This window comes from Peromyscus eremicus, chromosome 14, assembly GCF_949786415.1.
Source record: "Peromyscus eremicus chromosome 14, PerEre_H2_v1, whole genome shotgun sequence".
Lineage (NCBI taxonomy): Eukaryota > Metazoa > Chordata > Mammalia > Rodentia > Cricetidae > Peromyscus > Peromyscus eremicus.
Window position 1 is genome coordinate 62,661,738 of NC_081430.1, and position 15,743 is coordinate 62,677,480.

General features: G+C 40.2%; 1 gene segment (V, D, J or C); it reads right to left on the minus strand.

The window, feature by feature from the left end:
* Positions 1-4,408: 4,408 nt before the first annotated feature.
* LOC131923975 (immunoglobulin heavy variable 2-5-like) lies at positions 4,409-4,986 on the minus strand. The segment is given in 2 exon segments: positions 4,409-4,857; positions 4,941-4,986. Coding segments are annotated over 2 exon segments (495 nt in total).
* Positions 4,987-15,743: the final 10,757 nt, after the last annotated feature.

The window sequence follows — 15,743 nt, forward strand, 5'->3', positions numbered from 1 at the left end:
AAACCCGCTCATGCACCAGGGATGGATTCTGATCTTACTGCTAGGGGGCCCCTCAAGCAAATCAAGCTACATAACTGTCTTGCTATACAGAGGGCCTAGTTCAGTCCCATGCAGGCTCCACAGGTGTTGATCCAAATTTCATAAGTTCCCACTAGTTTGGATTGGTCATCTCTGTAGGATTCCCCATTATGATTTTGCTGTCCTTGCTCATAGCATCCATCTTCTCTCTCTTCAGTGGAACTCTTGGACCTCAGCATGGTATTAAATTGTGGAAAATTTTTAAAGTACTCAATGGAATTTCCTTCTAAACTTTCCATTTGCCCTATTATTTTTTAAACGCTTTTATTTATTATTTGATTTTTATTTTTATTTACTTATTTAGAGTTTTTGAGACAGGGTTTTTCTGTGTTGCCCTAATTGTTCTGGAACTCACTCTGTATATCAGTCTGGCTGTGAACTCAGAGATCTTTGTTGTCTGCTTCCAGAGTAGTGGGATTGAAGACTTGTGCCACCACCACCTGGCTTAATTCCCCTATTATTAATGTTTCTGCTTACTTCTGACACTGAAAATAAAGATGGAATGGTTGCACACAGGTTCTGCTCAGCGAGTTTTTAATACTAATTTTTACTTATCCAAACAAAATTAATTTCATATAGTCATAGAGGTCTAGTTCACACCCTTCTCTAATTAATATTGCCACTGATTCTGTATTTACAACTGTTACCATCCCCATGATACAAATCCCAAATTGATAACATTATCCAAAACTCTGGGTTTTTTTTCAGGCCCATCAAATAATGTTTCATGTCTTCACAATTCTTCATCCTCCACATGTGTGCTTATTCAGGATTTCCTGGGACATTTGAAGGTATTTTAGTCTTCCATGTGTCTTTACTTACACCTATCTAAAGGCCACTGACTGGCACGCTCTAACTTACAATTCTGCTCCATTTCTGCACCAAAATTTCAACTAACCAATAATCAGCAAAAATCCATACTTCTACAATATCCCAATTGTCTACTTTGGGTAATAAACCATTTCCCTGAGGGATTCTCCCCCACAGACAGACGAAATGATAGTTGACAAATGGATGCTACTATAATCCCAGAACTTGGCAAGCAAAACTATGTCCATGTCTTTGCAGATACTTTATCAATCACGACATGGGCAACAGCTCAACCTGAAGAGTCTGCTATTCATGTCATATCACACTTACAGGCTTGCTTTCCTTTATTGGCATTCCTGATATAATCAAATATACTAATGGCCTTGCATACATATCTCAAAAAATCCAAATTTGTTACAATATTTTCATGTTACAAATTAAACTGAGATACCATATACCTCTACAGGACAAGCCACTGTAGAAGACAAACACTGCACTATTAAATATTGAATTATTACAAGATAAAATCCTTTGTCCAGTAGAGATCCTTTATTCTAATAACTCAAGGGACTTAATGTTATTGATACCTCCTGTTTGGTGGTCTACCCTATGCTGTGCTGACTCTATTTGTTGGTTTTATTAAATATTACATAATTGGCTGTGGAATATAGGATGAATGTTTACAATATATACACATGCACACTTAAGTGTGCCGTTTGACTACCGTTTGTGCAGTGGTGAAATGTCAGACATTTATGAAGTGGCTGTGATCATGACAGCTCTGTTATCATCTCTGAAAACAAGGTCATCACTGAAGGGAATTTCCAAACCCCTTTCCTGCTATTGTCATTATGCTTCTCTGTCTTCTAATAATGGTTTTAAAAAGTCCTTCTTCTTGTCAAATAGTTGTATCATAGACTTTCTCACCTGAAGAATAATGATCCAATTCACTTCTACTCATAGTAAATCACTCACTTAAGTATTTTTAGACAGTGTAAAATGATTTATACAGTAATTTACAGAAGAGGGAAAACATTGATATAAATGAGTAAATATTGTTGCATCTCAGGACCTTTGTGACTCTTAGAAGCTGAAACAGTTTTGAACTTAGTGCTGAAACAGATCTGTGTTTCCAAGAATGTATACTGAGTGACAACTCTCCTTAGAGAAAATGAAATTAGATCAACTGTTGGAAGAGTCTGAATCTTAGAGATCTTGCTCTGGAAACGACACCAGAACTGTAGCAGATGAATGCTGTCTTGATGATGTCATGTAGATCAATGAGCAATAAGCTGATAGAAACTGAAATACCATCTTTGCTGTAAATAACAAAGACATGCCCGACTGTGTCTATGCTTAAGTATGTCTAGAGGGCAGAACTTTTCTATGATGACTGCACATGTTTTGAGAAAGCAACTAACCACTTAAATATTTAGAAAGTCCCATAGATTCCTACCTGGTTATTATCAGTGCAGGAAGACAGAAATGGTAAGAGATGGCATCAGTAGTTCAGTAGACAACTAACCAGAAATTGTTGGGAATTCTCCAACCAGGTTATTCATGTATATATCAGAAATAAAAATAAATGTTTATTTCTTTCCACAATGTCTTCCTGCATTGAATAACAATCAATACACAATGTTGGAGGGGGGATTCTAGTGTGTGTCATTTAAATTTTCTTTAATGAAAAATTTGTCTTTAAACAATACATTCTGATCATTCTTTTTATATTTCCCAACTGCTCCTAAATGCTACTCACCTCTCTACTAACCAAATACAACATGAAACATTCTCATTCTCTCTCTCCCTCCCTCCCTCCCTCCTCCCTCCCTCTCTCTCTCTCTCTCTCTCTCTCTCTCTCTCTCTCTCTCTCTCTCTCTCTCTCTCTCTCTCTCATGCACGTGCACACACTCACTCACAAAAACACAAAATCAGGAAACAAAATATATAAACATAAGACTAACAAGACAAAAATGCCTAAATAAACTTATGTAAGCCAAAAGTCTACAAAAATATCATTTCTTCAGTTTTGTATTGGTCTTAGGTATAAGACCTACTGTGAAGTGTGTTTAATACAGTCAGTGATTTTCCACTGAAGTGTCCTAATTTTTCCTTTGCATGAAGGTACCAATTGCAGATAGCTCCTTGGTTAGGTTTGAGACTCTAAGTCCATTTCCCCCTCTCAGCATTAGAATCCCATGTGACTTCCACCTGTGCAAGCCCCGTGTTTACTTCCACAGTCTAGTGAGTTTGTATGTGCATCGCTCCTGTTGTGTCTGGAAGAGACTGGTTCCTTGTACTCATTCAACACCTCTGGCTCTTACAATCATTCTATCCCTTCTTTGCATAAGTCCCTGAGTCCTGAGGAGAAAGTTTGCCTAAGACAACCTATTTATGACTGAGTGAGCCAACATCTCTCACAATCTATAGATTGTCCATTTGAGATTCTCTGAGTTACTTATCATATTCTGCAAGAAGAAGCTTCTCTAATGACAGTTATGTGAGGCACAGATTAAGGTGCATATATGGGCATATCATTAGTTATTATCTTATTGTTATATTCCCTTAGCACACTGGTCTTCAACCTTCCTATTGCTATAACCCTTTAATACAGTTCCTCATGTTGTGGTGACCCCCAACCATAAAATTATTTTGTTTGCTTCTTCATGAGTATAAGTTTTTTACTATGAGTCACAATGTAATTATCTGACATCCAGGATATCTATATGTGACCCCTGTGAAAGGGTCCTTAGACCTCTACGAAAGGATTGTTCTATCACAAAAGGGGTTGTGTCCCACAGGTTGAAAACCACTGCTTTAGCAGAACGTTCAGTTTTGCCATAAGTCCATGATCCTGTCCTGTCTCAGGTTCTAGAACATTCTAGTAGTTTCAGGCTTGGGTTACTCATAGAGTGGGCTTTATATCCAATCAAAGAAGGGTTGATTACCCTCACAGTGTCTGTGCCTCTACTACACCAGCATATCTCATATGCAGATTAACATTGGAGGTGAGAGTTTGTTAGGATGATTATTAACTTTCTCCTCTGAAAGCATGCCAAATACCCTCTACTACCATGAACCATTCAGTCAGTAGGAGTAGGGCCTCATGTTAGGCACCAACTCGAATTCTCCATGTCCAGTGAGATATGAAAATGTTGTCTTCAGCAATAGGGTATTACCATCAGTTTGTGGAGAGTAACCAATAGCCTAAGCAAAAGCCTGGGATATTTTGGGATTTCCATGGGGTCACTTTGGCCAATGATTCGGTTTATAAAGACTTATCCAGAAATACCAGTCTTCCCCATATCCAGTAGTTTACTGAAGGAGAATGTTACAATAATTTGGAATCTGCTATTCTGGGGGGATTTAAGGCCAAAACTGAATGGAGTCACAGCTCAAAACCACCATGGTTAGGGACCAGACACCCTTAATTTTTTAAAAAAAAAAAATGAGCATCCTCATTTCTGAACACTTTTTAAAGGGGCCTTGTTTGTATAACAGGAAGCCAGAGATCAGAAACTCAAAGTGAAGAGGAAACCCCAGAGGCTAGCAGGAAAACTTTGCCTGCTCCCAACCCCTGAATTGTAGAAGGAAGGCGTTGAGCTGAGAACCATCCTGAACTATTGTACAGCTGACAACCAAGGCTGTGTCCCTGTGCTCTCCGAGCACAGTAGTATGTGGCAGTATCTGTAGTGTCCACACTGGCCATCTTTAGGAATACCTGGTTGTTGGAGGTGTCCTTGGTGATTGTGAGCCGGCTCTTCAGGGATGGGTTGTAGAACTTATCATCATCCCACCAAATGTTGGCCAGCCACTCCAGACCCTTCCCTGAGGGCTGACGGATCCAGTTCACACCTATACCGGAAGTGCTCAGTGAAAACCCAGAGAAAGAGCAGGTCAGACTGAGAGTCTGGGAGGACTGCAACAGCCCAGGGCCAGACTCCCTCAGGGTAACCTGGGACAGGACATCTGTGGGGGAAAGCAAGCAGAGGGTAAGGTTGGAACAGGGTGAGCATATGGAACTTCATCCCTTAAGGAGCCTTGGCACTCACAGGCAGGGACAATCAGCAGCAGGAATGAGGAAGCAAGCCTGGCCATGGCTGCACACCAGTGAGTACCCAGGCCCAGCTTTGGCTTTTCAACCCAGGGTTGGGTGGAGCCAGGAGAGATTTGCATTTCCTCTCCAGGTGCGGGCTCTGATGTCAGACATAAGTTTTAGGTCTCAGGAGTCAGTCTGTAATGAGACACACAGGATTCCTCAGTGGAGTTCATCTCTGCTCCCCATAACAAGGAGCCTACATGGTAAGACTCAGGTCCTCAGTACACAACACGTCTGATGAGGATTGTGTGAATGCAGCAAGGAAGAGCATGTGCCATTGGCAGGCTGGCAGTTATGCCGACTGTAAGGGCATGGAAGAGAGTGATAGTTCATTGGCTTTACTAACCTGTCTATTTCCTCCCTCACATATTTGAGATTTCAATTCACTCAACATTAGTAGCTTTGTCTTTATACTGCCCTCTATTTCTGACTACTTTAAAAATAGCAGCAGAAGCCGGGCGGTGGTGGCGCACACCTTTAATCCCAGCACTCGGGAGGCAGAACCAGGTGGATCTCTGTGAGTTCGAGGCCAGCCTGGGCTACCAAGTGAGTCCCAGGAAAGGCGCAAAGCTACACAGAGAAACCCTGTCTCGAAAAACCAAAAAAAAAAAAAAATAGCAGCAGAAAACATAAAATGTAAGAAGAGACATGGTTGGTTAGCTCAGTCCTCTCAGATGCTGAGCATCCTGGAGGAGGAGACAGAAGGCCAGAGGATGCTGGAAGTCACAACACATAGGCAATAGGCATTTTCTTCTCTGGTTCAGCGATGTTAAAGCACATGTATTCTTCTTTTTTTCTTGTCACTACTGATGCTTTAAAACCTAGGAAGAAAATGACTTGCCTAACTTTAGACATGTTTCACAGTGACATTGTGATATGAACATGATTGAAAACACGGAAAGAAGCTTGAGCTAACTTCCAATTTCTATAAAGACAGCTACATCAAAAATGATCAACTCATTTTTTATGACTAAAACATCTTCTTATTTAAATGTTTAAAAGATAAAGCTATCAAGATATGTTTGAACCATGAATATGCACTTACCACAAAGTTGTAGCAGCACTGTAAAAAGAAAACAAACACACAATGCTGAGTGCAGGCTGAGGCCCTGAACCCCTGTGGTAGGATGGACAATAGGAGCTGCACTAACACTTGCTTCCTTTTCCAGGGTGTTTCAAAGTTACAATGACTTTTCATCTGTTATTAAATCATGTATCTTGAAAAAGGAATGCATCTGACATTCTCTCCATGGGATTCAAAGGTCATCACACATGTCCTCATCAAAGGCAGGCAGTAGAAAGTTTCCACAAGAAGGAAAGGACCCTGGAATGGATGATACAGGGGCAACGTTGCCAAGACTGGATGAATGTGGCAGAGGGCCAGAGATGCAAGGACTGCTGGTTCCTGAATATGAGAAAGGCAGGCAGCAGCCTCTTGTGAGAGAGAATTTCATTTCTAACCAGGAACACTGATTGCATTTCAGATGCTTTGACAATGGAGAGCATAAAAGTGTGATGTTCTGTCTTAGGTCTGTAATATGAGCTGCAGTGGAGGTAGACATTTTTCCTGAATTTTTCAGAAGTACTTGAAGTACTTCTGGTCCAAGGCTAAAAATGTGAAGGAAAATGTGGACTACATGGTACAAAAATTAAACTTCATAAAGTTAATTCAATATTTTTATAAATGTAGATACTAGACATCCTGCCAATGTGGACTAAAAATTAGAAAAAAATACTATAAATTTGGAGCAGGATAACTCATCTATTCACAACATTTCTCTGAACTGCTTTATAGGTTTCAAGATTACAAACCTCAGTTATACCCAAGTTGAGAGTTTAATTAGTGCATTTGCAATCAGTGATATAGGCGTGACTAGTTCTCCATGTTCATCACTGTGATATGTGAAAAGCACAAGAGAATAAATGTTAGATAAAATGCAACCATCAATTCATCCTTCAAAAATTGTCAAGCACCTCAATTGAAAGTGAGGATATTATTATGTGATTCATGTGAGGAGAGCATGTTACGTTTTCATGATGTGAGTAATGGGATTCCACATATGCACAGAGTAGAGTAGCAACCAGACATTCCTTTAGATGACATGTAAAGTCTGCTACCAAAGGCAGGATCTAATCTCTTAAGGTGCAATGTCATATAGCCACTAATAATTGAGTCTGGAATGAAAGAAGAGAAAGTGAATCCCTTAGGAGAAATCACCATTAATTTCAGGATTCTCCATAGTAAGCTGAAATGCTACAAATCCTACATCCAATTTGGTTCTTAACCAGATAATGAAATGTTGTAGGAGTAAATCTGAACACTAGGAAGGATGCAGTACATACACCTAGGACATCACACCAGATTGACAGACTGTCATCCTTTAAACACAGAAAGGATAGTGATAAAGCTGATCCCAGGTGAGTTCCAGAGTGCTGTGAACAGATGAAGGTAACCCCTGCATTCAGGATATCATATGAAACATTGTCAGAATTCATGTGAGAGGGGCAGTGGAATGGTGTAGGTAGGAGGATGTCTCAGCTTCTCTATCTTCAGGATCCTGAGTGTGAATGGGGATAGTCTAGATTTACTTTATTTTCTTCTAATCTCTTTTCCCAAGGTACAAACATCATAAATTAGGGCTTGGTATTACCAACTTGACTAAAAACCCTTTCTTTTAGAAAAAAATATGCACAGAAAAATGGAAAAATGAAATCCAAAATGCAGTGAAAGACAGATTATGTTATTAATCCCAGCTTCTACCTCTCTCCTTGCTCTGAGCTGAATGCTTCACAGGGCAGTGTATGATGCCTTCCAGGTCTCCTACAGCAGAGCAGCATGGGCTCAACACTGTGGATGAAACATCAAGGATCCCAAGTCACAATCATATATTCCAGCTGAGAAAATCCCTCCTGACAGGGGAAAGCAGTTACAGATAGAATTACAGATGCCGCTGATGATAGTCGTGATGGCAATGACTAGATGTTTGACACCTCATGTTTGAAATTTTGTAGCCTTCTTTTATGTATATGCAATTGATGTTTCACCTTCCAGTAAGATTCCCACTTAACAACTAAAACAGATATGTGAAAAATTACCTAACAAAGAATTTTTACTGTACTAAGTTTGGAGTCTTGTCACAGTAGCTACATCGCATGTATTATATGGTTTCTGCAGTTATTTGAGGTTAGAATGGGAAACCTTAGAGTCTCAGAGGACTCCCTCACTCTCCAGATGTTTCTTTCACCTGCTACATTTTCTTTCCTGGTGAAATTTGGATCTACAGCACCCCCTGCTGGTCCTGAACATCCTCAAAGTGTGGTTGTTACTGAGCACACAGGACCTGCTAACTGTGTCTGCTGCACAGTAATGCAAGGCTGTGTCTTCAGTGGTAGCAGGGTTCATCTTCAGGGAGAACTGCTTCTTGAATGTGTCCACTGACACACTGATGGACTTTTTAGTTACTGTACACCTTCTACAGATTTTATCTTCTTTTCTCTCATGTCATGCAGGCTCTTCCTGAAGGTGAAGAGCCAGGAGGAAGATCTCATCTCCAGAGAGCCAGGTGTTTTGTTTTGTGACCTGCTGAATTTAACCAGGGCCCTTGAAGTAACCATGGAAGTAAGACTATTTAATGGAGTCTCGTGGTTTCCTTTTGTTTCTGCACAAGACAGGGTCTCAAGTAGTCCCAAGAACCAGTTGTGCACTGAGACTAACCTTGACCTGCTAATCTTCCTTGCCTACACCTCCTAGGTGCTGGGAGTTTGACCTTCTTTCCAATAAGCTAGATTATCAGAGGAAACATTTTACTCTATTTTACTTTGCAATTCATTTTGTGTTTATGAGTGGCTGTTTTCTTCCGTGTGTGTGTGTGTGTGTGTGTGTGTGTGTGTGTGTGTGTGTGTAAAATCAGTGCACTATGTGCATGCTTGATGCTTGTGGAGGCCAGAAGAGGCTGTTGGATGCCAGGGAAGTAAAGTTACAAATAGTTTTGAGGTGATGTGTGGGTGGTGGGAACTGAACCCAAGTACTCAGGGAGAGCAGCCAATTCTCCAGGTTCCTGTATTTCCATTTAAATTAAGGTTTTAAGGAAGTACATGCAACTTTCATATGCATGTTCCTTATACTTAGGAATATATAAGGAATTCTAAGTATACGTTCCTTATACGTATACTTAGAATTACTTCTGATTTTTTCAAGAGAGAAAAATATTGTATAATTTGACTTGATTTAAAAATGCCTCACTCCACATTGTTAACATTTTCACTTTAATTGAAAATAGATTTTTTCATATAATATATCCCCATTATGATTTCCCCTTCATCTATTCATTCAAAAATTCCTTCCCACCACAACCCCTTCCATATGGATCCATCCCCTTTATGTTTCTCATTACAAAACAAACTGGATTCTAAGGGTTAATAATAAAATGAAATAAAATAAAATTAATTTAAACAAAAACACATTGTAATTGGACAAAACAAAGAGAAGGAAAACACAAAAAACAGGTATACACAAGAGACATACTCACTACACACTTGGGAATCCCATGAAAAGACATATCCAGAATCTATAATATATATGCCAAGGACTAGTATACAGACAGAGAGAGAGAAGTTGGATTTTTTTCCTGTGGTCTTAGCCAGCCCCAAGGTCCCACAGTCGCTTATAAAATAATCATTCAGAGGCTTAATACTAATTACCAATGGTATGGCCTATGGCAGGCTTCTTGCTAGCTAGCTCTTATGACTTGACGTATTTCTATTTATCTGTAAGTTGCCATGTGGCCATGGCTTACCAGTATTTTCACATCTTGCTTCTCCTGGTGGTGCTGGCATCTCTGCCCTCTGCCTTTCTTTTGCCTGTTTCCCCAGTTCGAGTGTACCGCCTAACCTTATTCTGCCTCACCATTGGCCAAACAGCTTTATTTATCAACCAATAAGAGCAACACATTTTCACAGCATACAGAGTCATCCCACAGCAAGAGAGAGAGAGAGAGAACAAAAAACAAAAAATAAATTAAATTAAGATAAAATTGAAGAAAGACAAATTGGTGACATGATATTAAAAGAGAAAGAACCTCCAAAGATGAGTTTGTTTTCTGTTGGCCATTGACTGCTGGGCATGGGATCTGCCCTTAAGAGTAGTTTGATTTCGACGGGCAGTGGTAGCGCACGCCTTTAATCCCAACACTTGGGAGGCAGAGCCAGGCGGATCTCTGTGAGTTCGAGGCCAGCCTGGGCTACCAAGTGAGTTCCAGGAAAGGCGCAAAACTACACAGAGAAACCCTGTCTGGAAAAAAAAATAGTAGTTTGATTCCCCATTGAGGCTCACTTAGAGAAAGCTAAATATTCATTTGCAAGTAGTTATGAATTGGAGAAAGCTTCTGGGGTTTAGTAGGTCATGTGTCTACTTCTCTTTTCAGTTCTAGGGCCCCAGCAGGTTCAGACCCATGCAGCCCCATTACATGCTAGCTCAGGCACTTTGAGTTCATACATGTGTCTGTGTTGAGATGGCCTTTTTCTGTGGTGTTCTCCATCCTCTCTGGCTTTTATAATCAATCCACCTCCTCTTCTGCAGTGTTTCCTAAACATTTAGGAGATGAACTGAATGGAGAAATCCTTTTTAAGGACGAGTGTCCGAAAGTTTCTCACTCTCTGCATACTATCTGATTATAGGTCTCTGTGTTTCTTTCTATTTGCTATAGGAGGAAACTTCTATGATGAGACTTAGTGAGACACTGATATATGAGTGTAGCAGAATGTCATTGTGAGTCATTTTACTGCTACATTCTTTTATAAAACTACAGTATTTGGGTTTTACCCTAAGTCCATTGGAAATCTAGTCTCCGATTCCTGGCCACCCAAGCAGCATCAAATATGGGCTCCATCTCATACAGTGGGCTGTAAGTCAAATCAGATATTGGTTGCTTACTTCCACAAACTTGTAATCCTACTTTTACACAGTAAGGTATGTTTCTTCTGTATTTCAGTATTACACACTCTGCAAAATCAGTCAGGACTGTGGACCTCATGGCCTTGCTGCAATAAGAAAAGATGAGTCTTTCCTACAAGGCGCCGGTGTCCAGCAAACTTCACACAAAACACACAGAACGTCAGATTCACTGTTGTGAAGCCTGTTTTGTGTTTTTTGGAGATCAACAAAAATGTGAGGCATCCTTTAGACAGTGTCCTCATAGTTCCTGTTTGTGTAGTTCGATCCCATATACACACATTCAGCAGTCTCCTCTAAAGAGAGTTTGATACAGTAATGAGCCTTCATTCTTAGCTTCATAGTATGGTTGATTCGTCTTCTGGGTTACATAAGGGTCAATATTCACAGCAGTGGGCTTCAACTGTCTCCTGTTTATTACTGTATATCATTGGAGTCCCTAGTAATTCCAGGTCTGGGTTCTTTATTATACTTGACCTCCATGTAATGAGAAGGTTATTCTGTGCTAATAATCATAATAGTGGGATGATCATGAGATAACCCAGGTGATGAAATCCTAGCGGAATGTTCATGAGATAATCCATTTCTGTGTCATCTTTTGCTCACATAGAATTGTGTAAATAAAATCTTTATGACATAATATTTAATTCAACAGGAGACACAGACCTCTCAGAGAGACTATCTATCTAGAATTTTTTCTGCTGGCTTGACACTCAAATGCACAGGAGTCAAATACCACAAGCACTGCAGTAAAAAAAAACTTTCTTGTTCAGATGGTCCACAGAGTGAGATCCAAACAACAGATTAGGGCACGGCTCAGATTCATGAGAACACTCCTCTGCCAGCCTAGAATGTGAATTCCCTGAGAAATAAGATCTTTTCAGTAATGATCATGCAACATGTGCCCATATTTATAGACTATGGAATTATAATTTGATTTACAAATTTAGTGCAAAATGATGTTAAGCAAAATATCCACCCTCTCCCTTTGGTTCTTTCCTAATGTACAATTAATTCCTTTAGATTCTAGTTACCTGTGGTGCTATCGAGCACTAGACTAGATATTGTATCTCATTTTACCTGTGTGGGTGTCAGCTCTCTGTCTCTGTCCTTACCACACTCCACAGCTCTATATCTACCTTTTGTGTTTACTATGTTTGCTTCCCAATAAGGATGATGAAATGGGGATTTTCTTTTCCTATGCATTAATATTGTCCTGAAGTTCCATGAATGGTGGCACAAATGACCTGTTATGGATTTTATGGCTGTATATATGTGTCTACAGATCTCAGTTCTATTTCAACATATTTACCTTTATTTCTGTAAATTAATTACTTAAACTTATTTTAGCACATACCTAGAAATATTCTTTCATCATGAACTGACAGAGATATGAGGCTTCACCCATAGCTGAAAGATCATCAGCAAATAATGGCTGTTGGGAAATAGAGAACCATTTTCCTCAGTGGTGTAGATAACACCAGGGATAGCTTGGTATAGCTAAGTGCTATGTTGACGCCACTCCCACCCACACTCAATCATGAAATTCTAATTCAATTAAATTAAATAGGTCACAAATCAAAAGAGACACAGAGATAGGAGTGGGACACGCTGAGGAAAAGGTTTTTCACAAGAGAGGGACAGGATGAGACAGGAGAGTGAGAGTGAAGGTGACTAAAATTAATTACATGGATTTATAAAGCTGTCAAATAAAAAATTGAAAATTAAAAGAAAAAAAGAAATGTATTGGCAGAAAAAAGAGTTCAGATCATCCTTGGGTTTGAGGTGCACACACACCTACACAGACTGAGCCAGGTCAGATGTGAAATTATTTTGGACTTTTAGTCACTGGGCCTAGATTGCCTGTAGACTCCTATTTGAATTCCAAAGACTGAAACAGAGAATCCCACTGATGAACTGATCAGAACAAATTCTCCAGGCTCCCTCAAGATTCCTCAGTGCCTAACCCTGGTGACAATGGCAGGGTTGTTTCTGCTCCTATAAATGACAAACTGCGTGAAAATGAGCAAGTGTACTGATAAACCAAAACAGGCATGCCCTGGACTGATTTCTATTCGGATAGGTCAACATTTACAGTTTTGTTTTGTTGTTGTTGGTGGTGGTGGTGGTGGTGGTGGTGGAGGCGTGTGTGTGTGTGTGTGTGTGTGTGTGTGTGTGTGTGTGTGTGTGTGTGTGTGTGTTTAAATGAAACTGTTATATTTGGGGAAAGCCAAAGATCCCAAAGGAAACAAACACTTAACCACCCTGTGCACCTGCTTCCTGGGCTGAGCCCGAGTTCCTGTGTGCTGTGCACCCCCTGCTGGAGATGAGCTCCAGTGCTCTTCCTGAGCACACTGCAGGGAGTTTAATGTGCCTGACACTGATGTTCCTCAATGTGTTCATCACAGTAAGACGGGGCTGTCTCTCTTCTAACACAGAAGTCAACCTTGAGGACAGCTCTTCCTTAGATGTGTTTCTGGAGGTGGAGATGAAGCTGAAGAAGAATGAGCTGTTTTCTGTGACTTCATAATAACCCCTTTCTCCCAGTAGTACAGCCTCTTTTCTGGGGCAAACCCAACACCAGTATGCATCAGAGTATGATGGAGTAACCAGGGGCAGTGCAGCTATGGACCAGATCTCTGAGGGCTTCACCAGGACAAGTGTGAACATTGGAAGTAGAGACTAGAGACAAGGAGAATTGGCCCCTATCAGTCACCAACAGTGACAAGTTCTCCAGATTTCCTAGCAATTCCTCAGGATCTAACCATGGCGACAATGGTATACTCATTTCTGATACTTTAAGTCACAATCTGCCTTGGTTAAAAAAAAAAAAATATATATGTGCTCATAAACAAAAACATACACAGAATGAATTTATAATTTAGACATGGCAATATTTAGTTCTTTTTTTAAACAGACCCATGAATGACAGACACTGATACTGAGAACTTGTCACCAAGCTCATGAATTGACCCAACAGTCTTATCTTCTAACCACACCACTGCCTTCCCCAGAGACTTTAAGCCTACATGAGCAGACTGCTGTGATCATCCATGAGTCTGCACTTTCCCCTGGAGATTAGGAGCATATTTACATGTTGGAAGCCCTGTAATTACAGGTAGGAATGGATAGAACCCAGTTCCTCCTGATGCTCCCATGGTGTCAGCTGATTTCTGTCAGGCTTACATAGGATATTTCAAGCAGCATTTTTAATTCAACATAGGATTGCAAAGATTCTACCATATAATTAACCAAGGGAAATCATACTCACCTGATGGAGTCTGCATGATTACATACTAGATTACTAGCTGATATTTAGAAGATTGACCCACCAGAAATGTGACAGAGGACAAAACTCATACCCAGGGTGGGAAGGATTGCTGCCTTTCGAATAGATGCCTGCTTCTTACTGTAAATTTCCTGTGTGATGCCATGGCCTTCACCACTGAAACAGCTTTGGCACTTTCCACAATCTTAGCAGTGATTTCTTCATTTGTTGGGCACAATAATTCCTATGTACCGATAGAAGGATGACTTCTACATACACTGTGTGATTCTGTTGAGAAAAACAAGTCACAGACTCAAATCTTTGTTCCACAGTCTGATAAACACTTAGAGGTCTGTTCTCTAAAATTATCTTTATGACAGGACAATTTGGCCAGACAAGGTGTTTATACAAAAAGATCACAAATGGGACATTCGCAGACAGGCTAAAGGACAGAATTGCAGCATTTGTTGAATCAAAGCCCCTTTTGAGATAATAAGAACAGAGTGTCCTGAAAGTACCCTCCTGTAGATAATAGGAAGCACAACTCAGCTATCCCTGCTTCTACCTCAGAAGGCTATTAACACTTTCACCTCAGTTTATTGATGCAAGATTTTAGCTTAGGAGACTAACTGCTAAATGTTTTAGCCCTGAGATCTGTGTAATTAACAGACAGACGTCATTAACTGATTGACCAGCTCCAGAAAGAGCTATTTTTCTCACATGGTCAGAGTAGGAATGAACGCCACAGATGGCCAGAGTGGTTGGAAGGCATCAGGCTCCAGATTTGTACAAAATAGTTAAAGGTCCTCTCTTTGTCTAACCACTTAGGGTAAAAGAAGTATTTTTTAAATCTGAAAGGTTCTTTATTGCCAGTTAACGTTTGGCGAATATGCTGATATGAATGAAATGCTTCATGCTCCCGGACCCCAACAGTTTGCGCAGGCTGCCATGGTTACACTGATGCTGTTTCCTTAACAGAGTTACATTCCTAGCATGCAGGAGAGAAATGGTGTTTGCTGAGCTTTGCCCTTTTTTTGCATTTTATTGATCACAGACTTTTAGTTTATGTATTTAGTCACACTTAAGAATGTATAATAGTACCTGAATTCCCTTTTCCCTTCTCAGATTTCTCTATTGATTTAGTCTCTCTTCTTTGGGACCCCTTCCCCTTTAAGAGATTGTTGGATCTTTTTACAAGCCACACCTGCCACCAGCCATAAAAATAGCTGATGAGTATTGCTTTGTATAATCCTTATCTGTTTATAACCCTGAGAGAGAAAAAAAACACATCTTGTAACCTTTCTATTGCCAAAGTCTTGCTGTTGTATGTGCATATAAACTGAAAGCTTCTGAAACTCCAACAGAGCAATGGAGACGTGACTGGAACTGCACAGCTGTGAGTTTTTCCATCAGATTAGAACTATTCTAGTTCCCTCCACTTCACTGTGGCTTCTGACCTGAACCCTGGAGGTGTTCTTAGAGAGCTGGACTCCAAGGCCACCGTTACTCACTGTGGGACATTCCTAGTAAGATGCCAT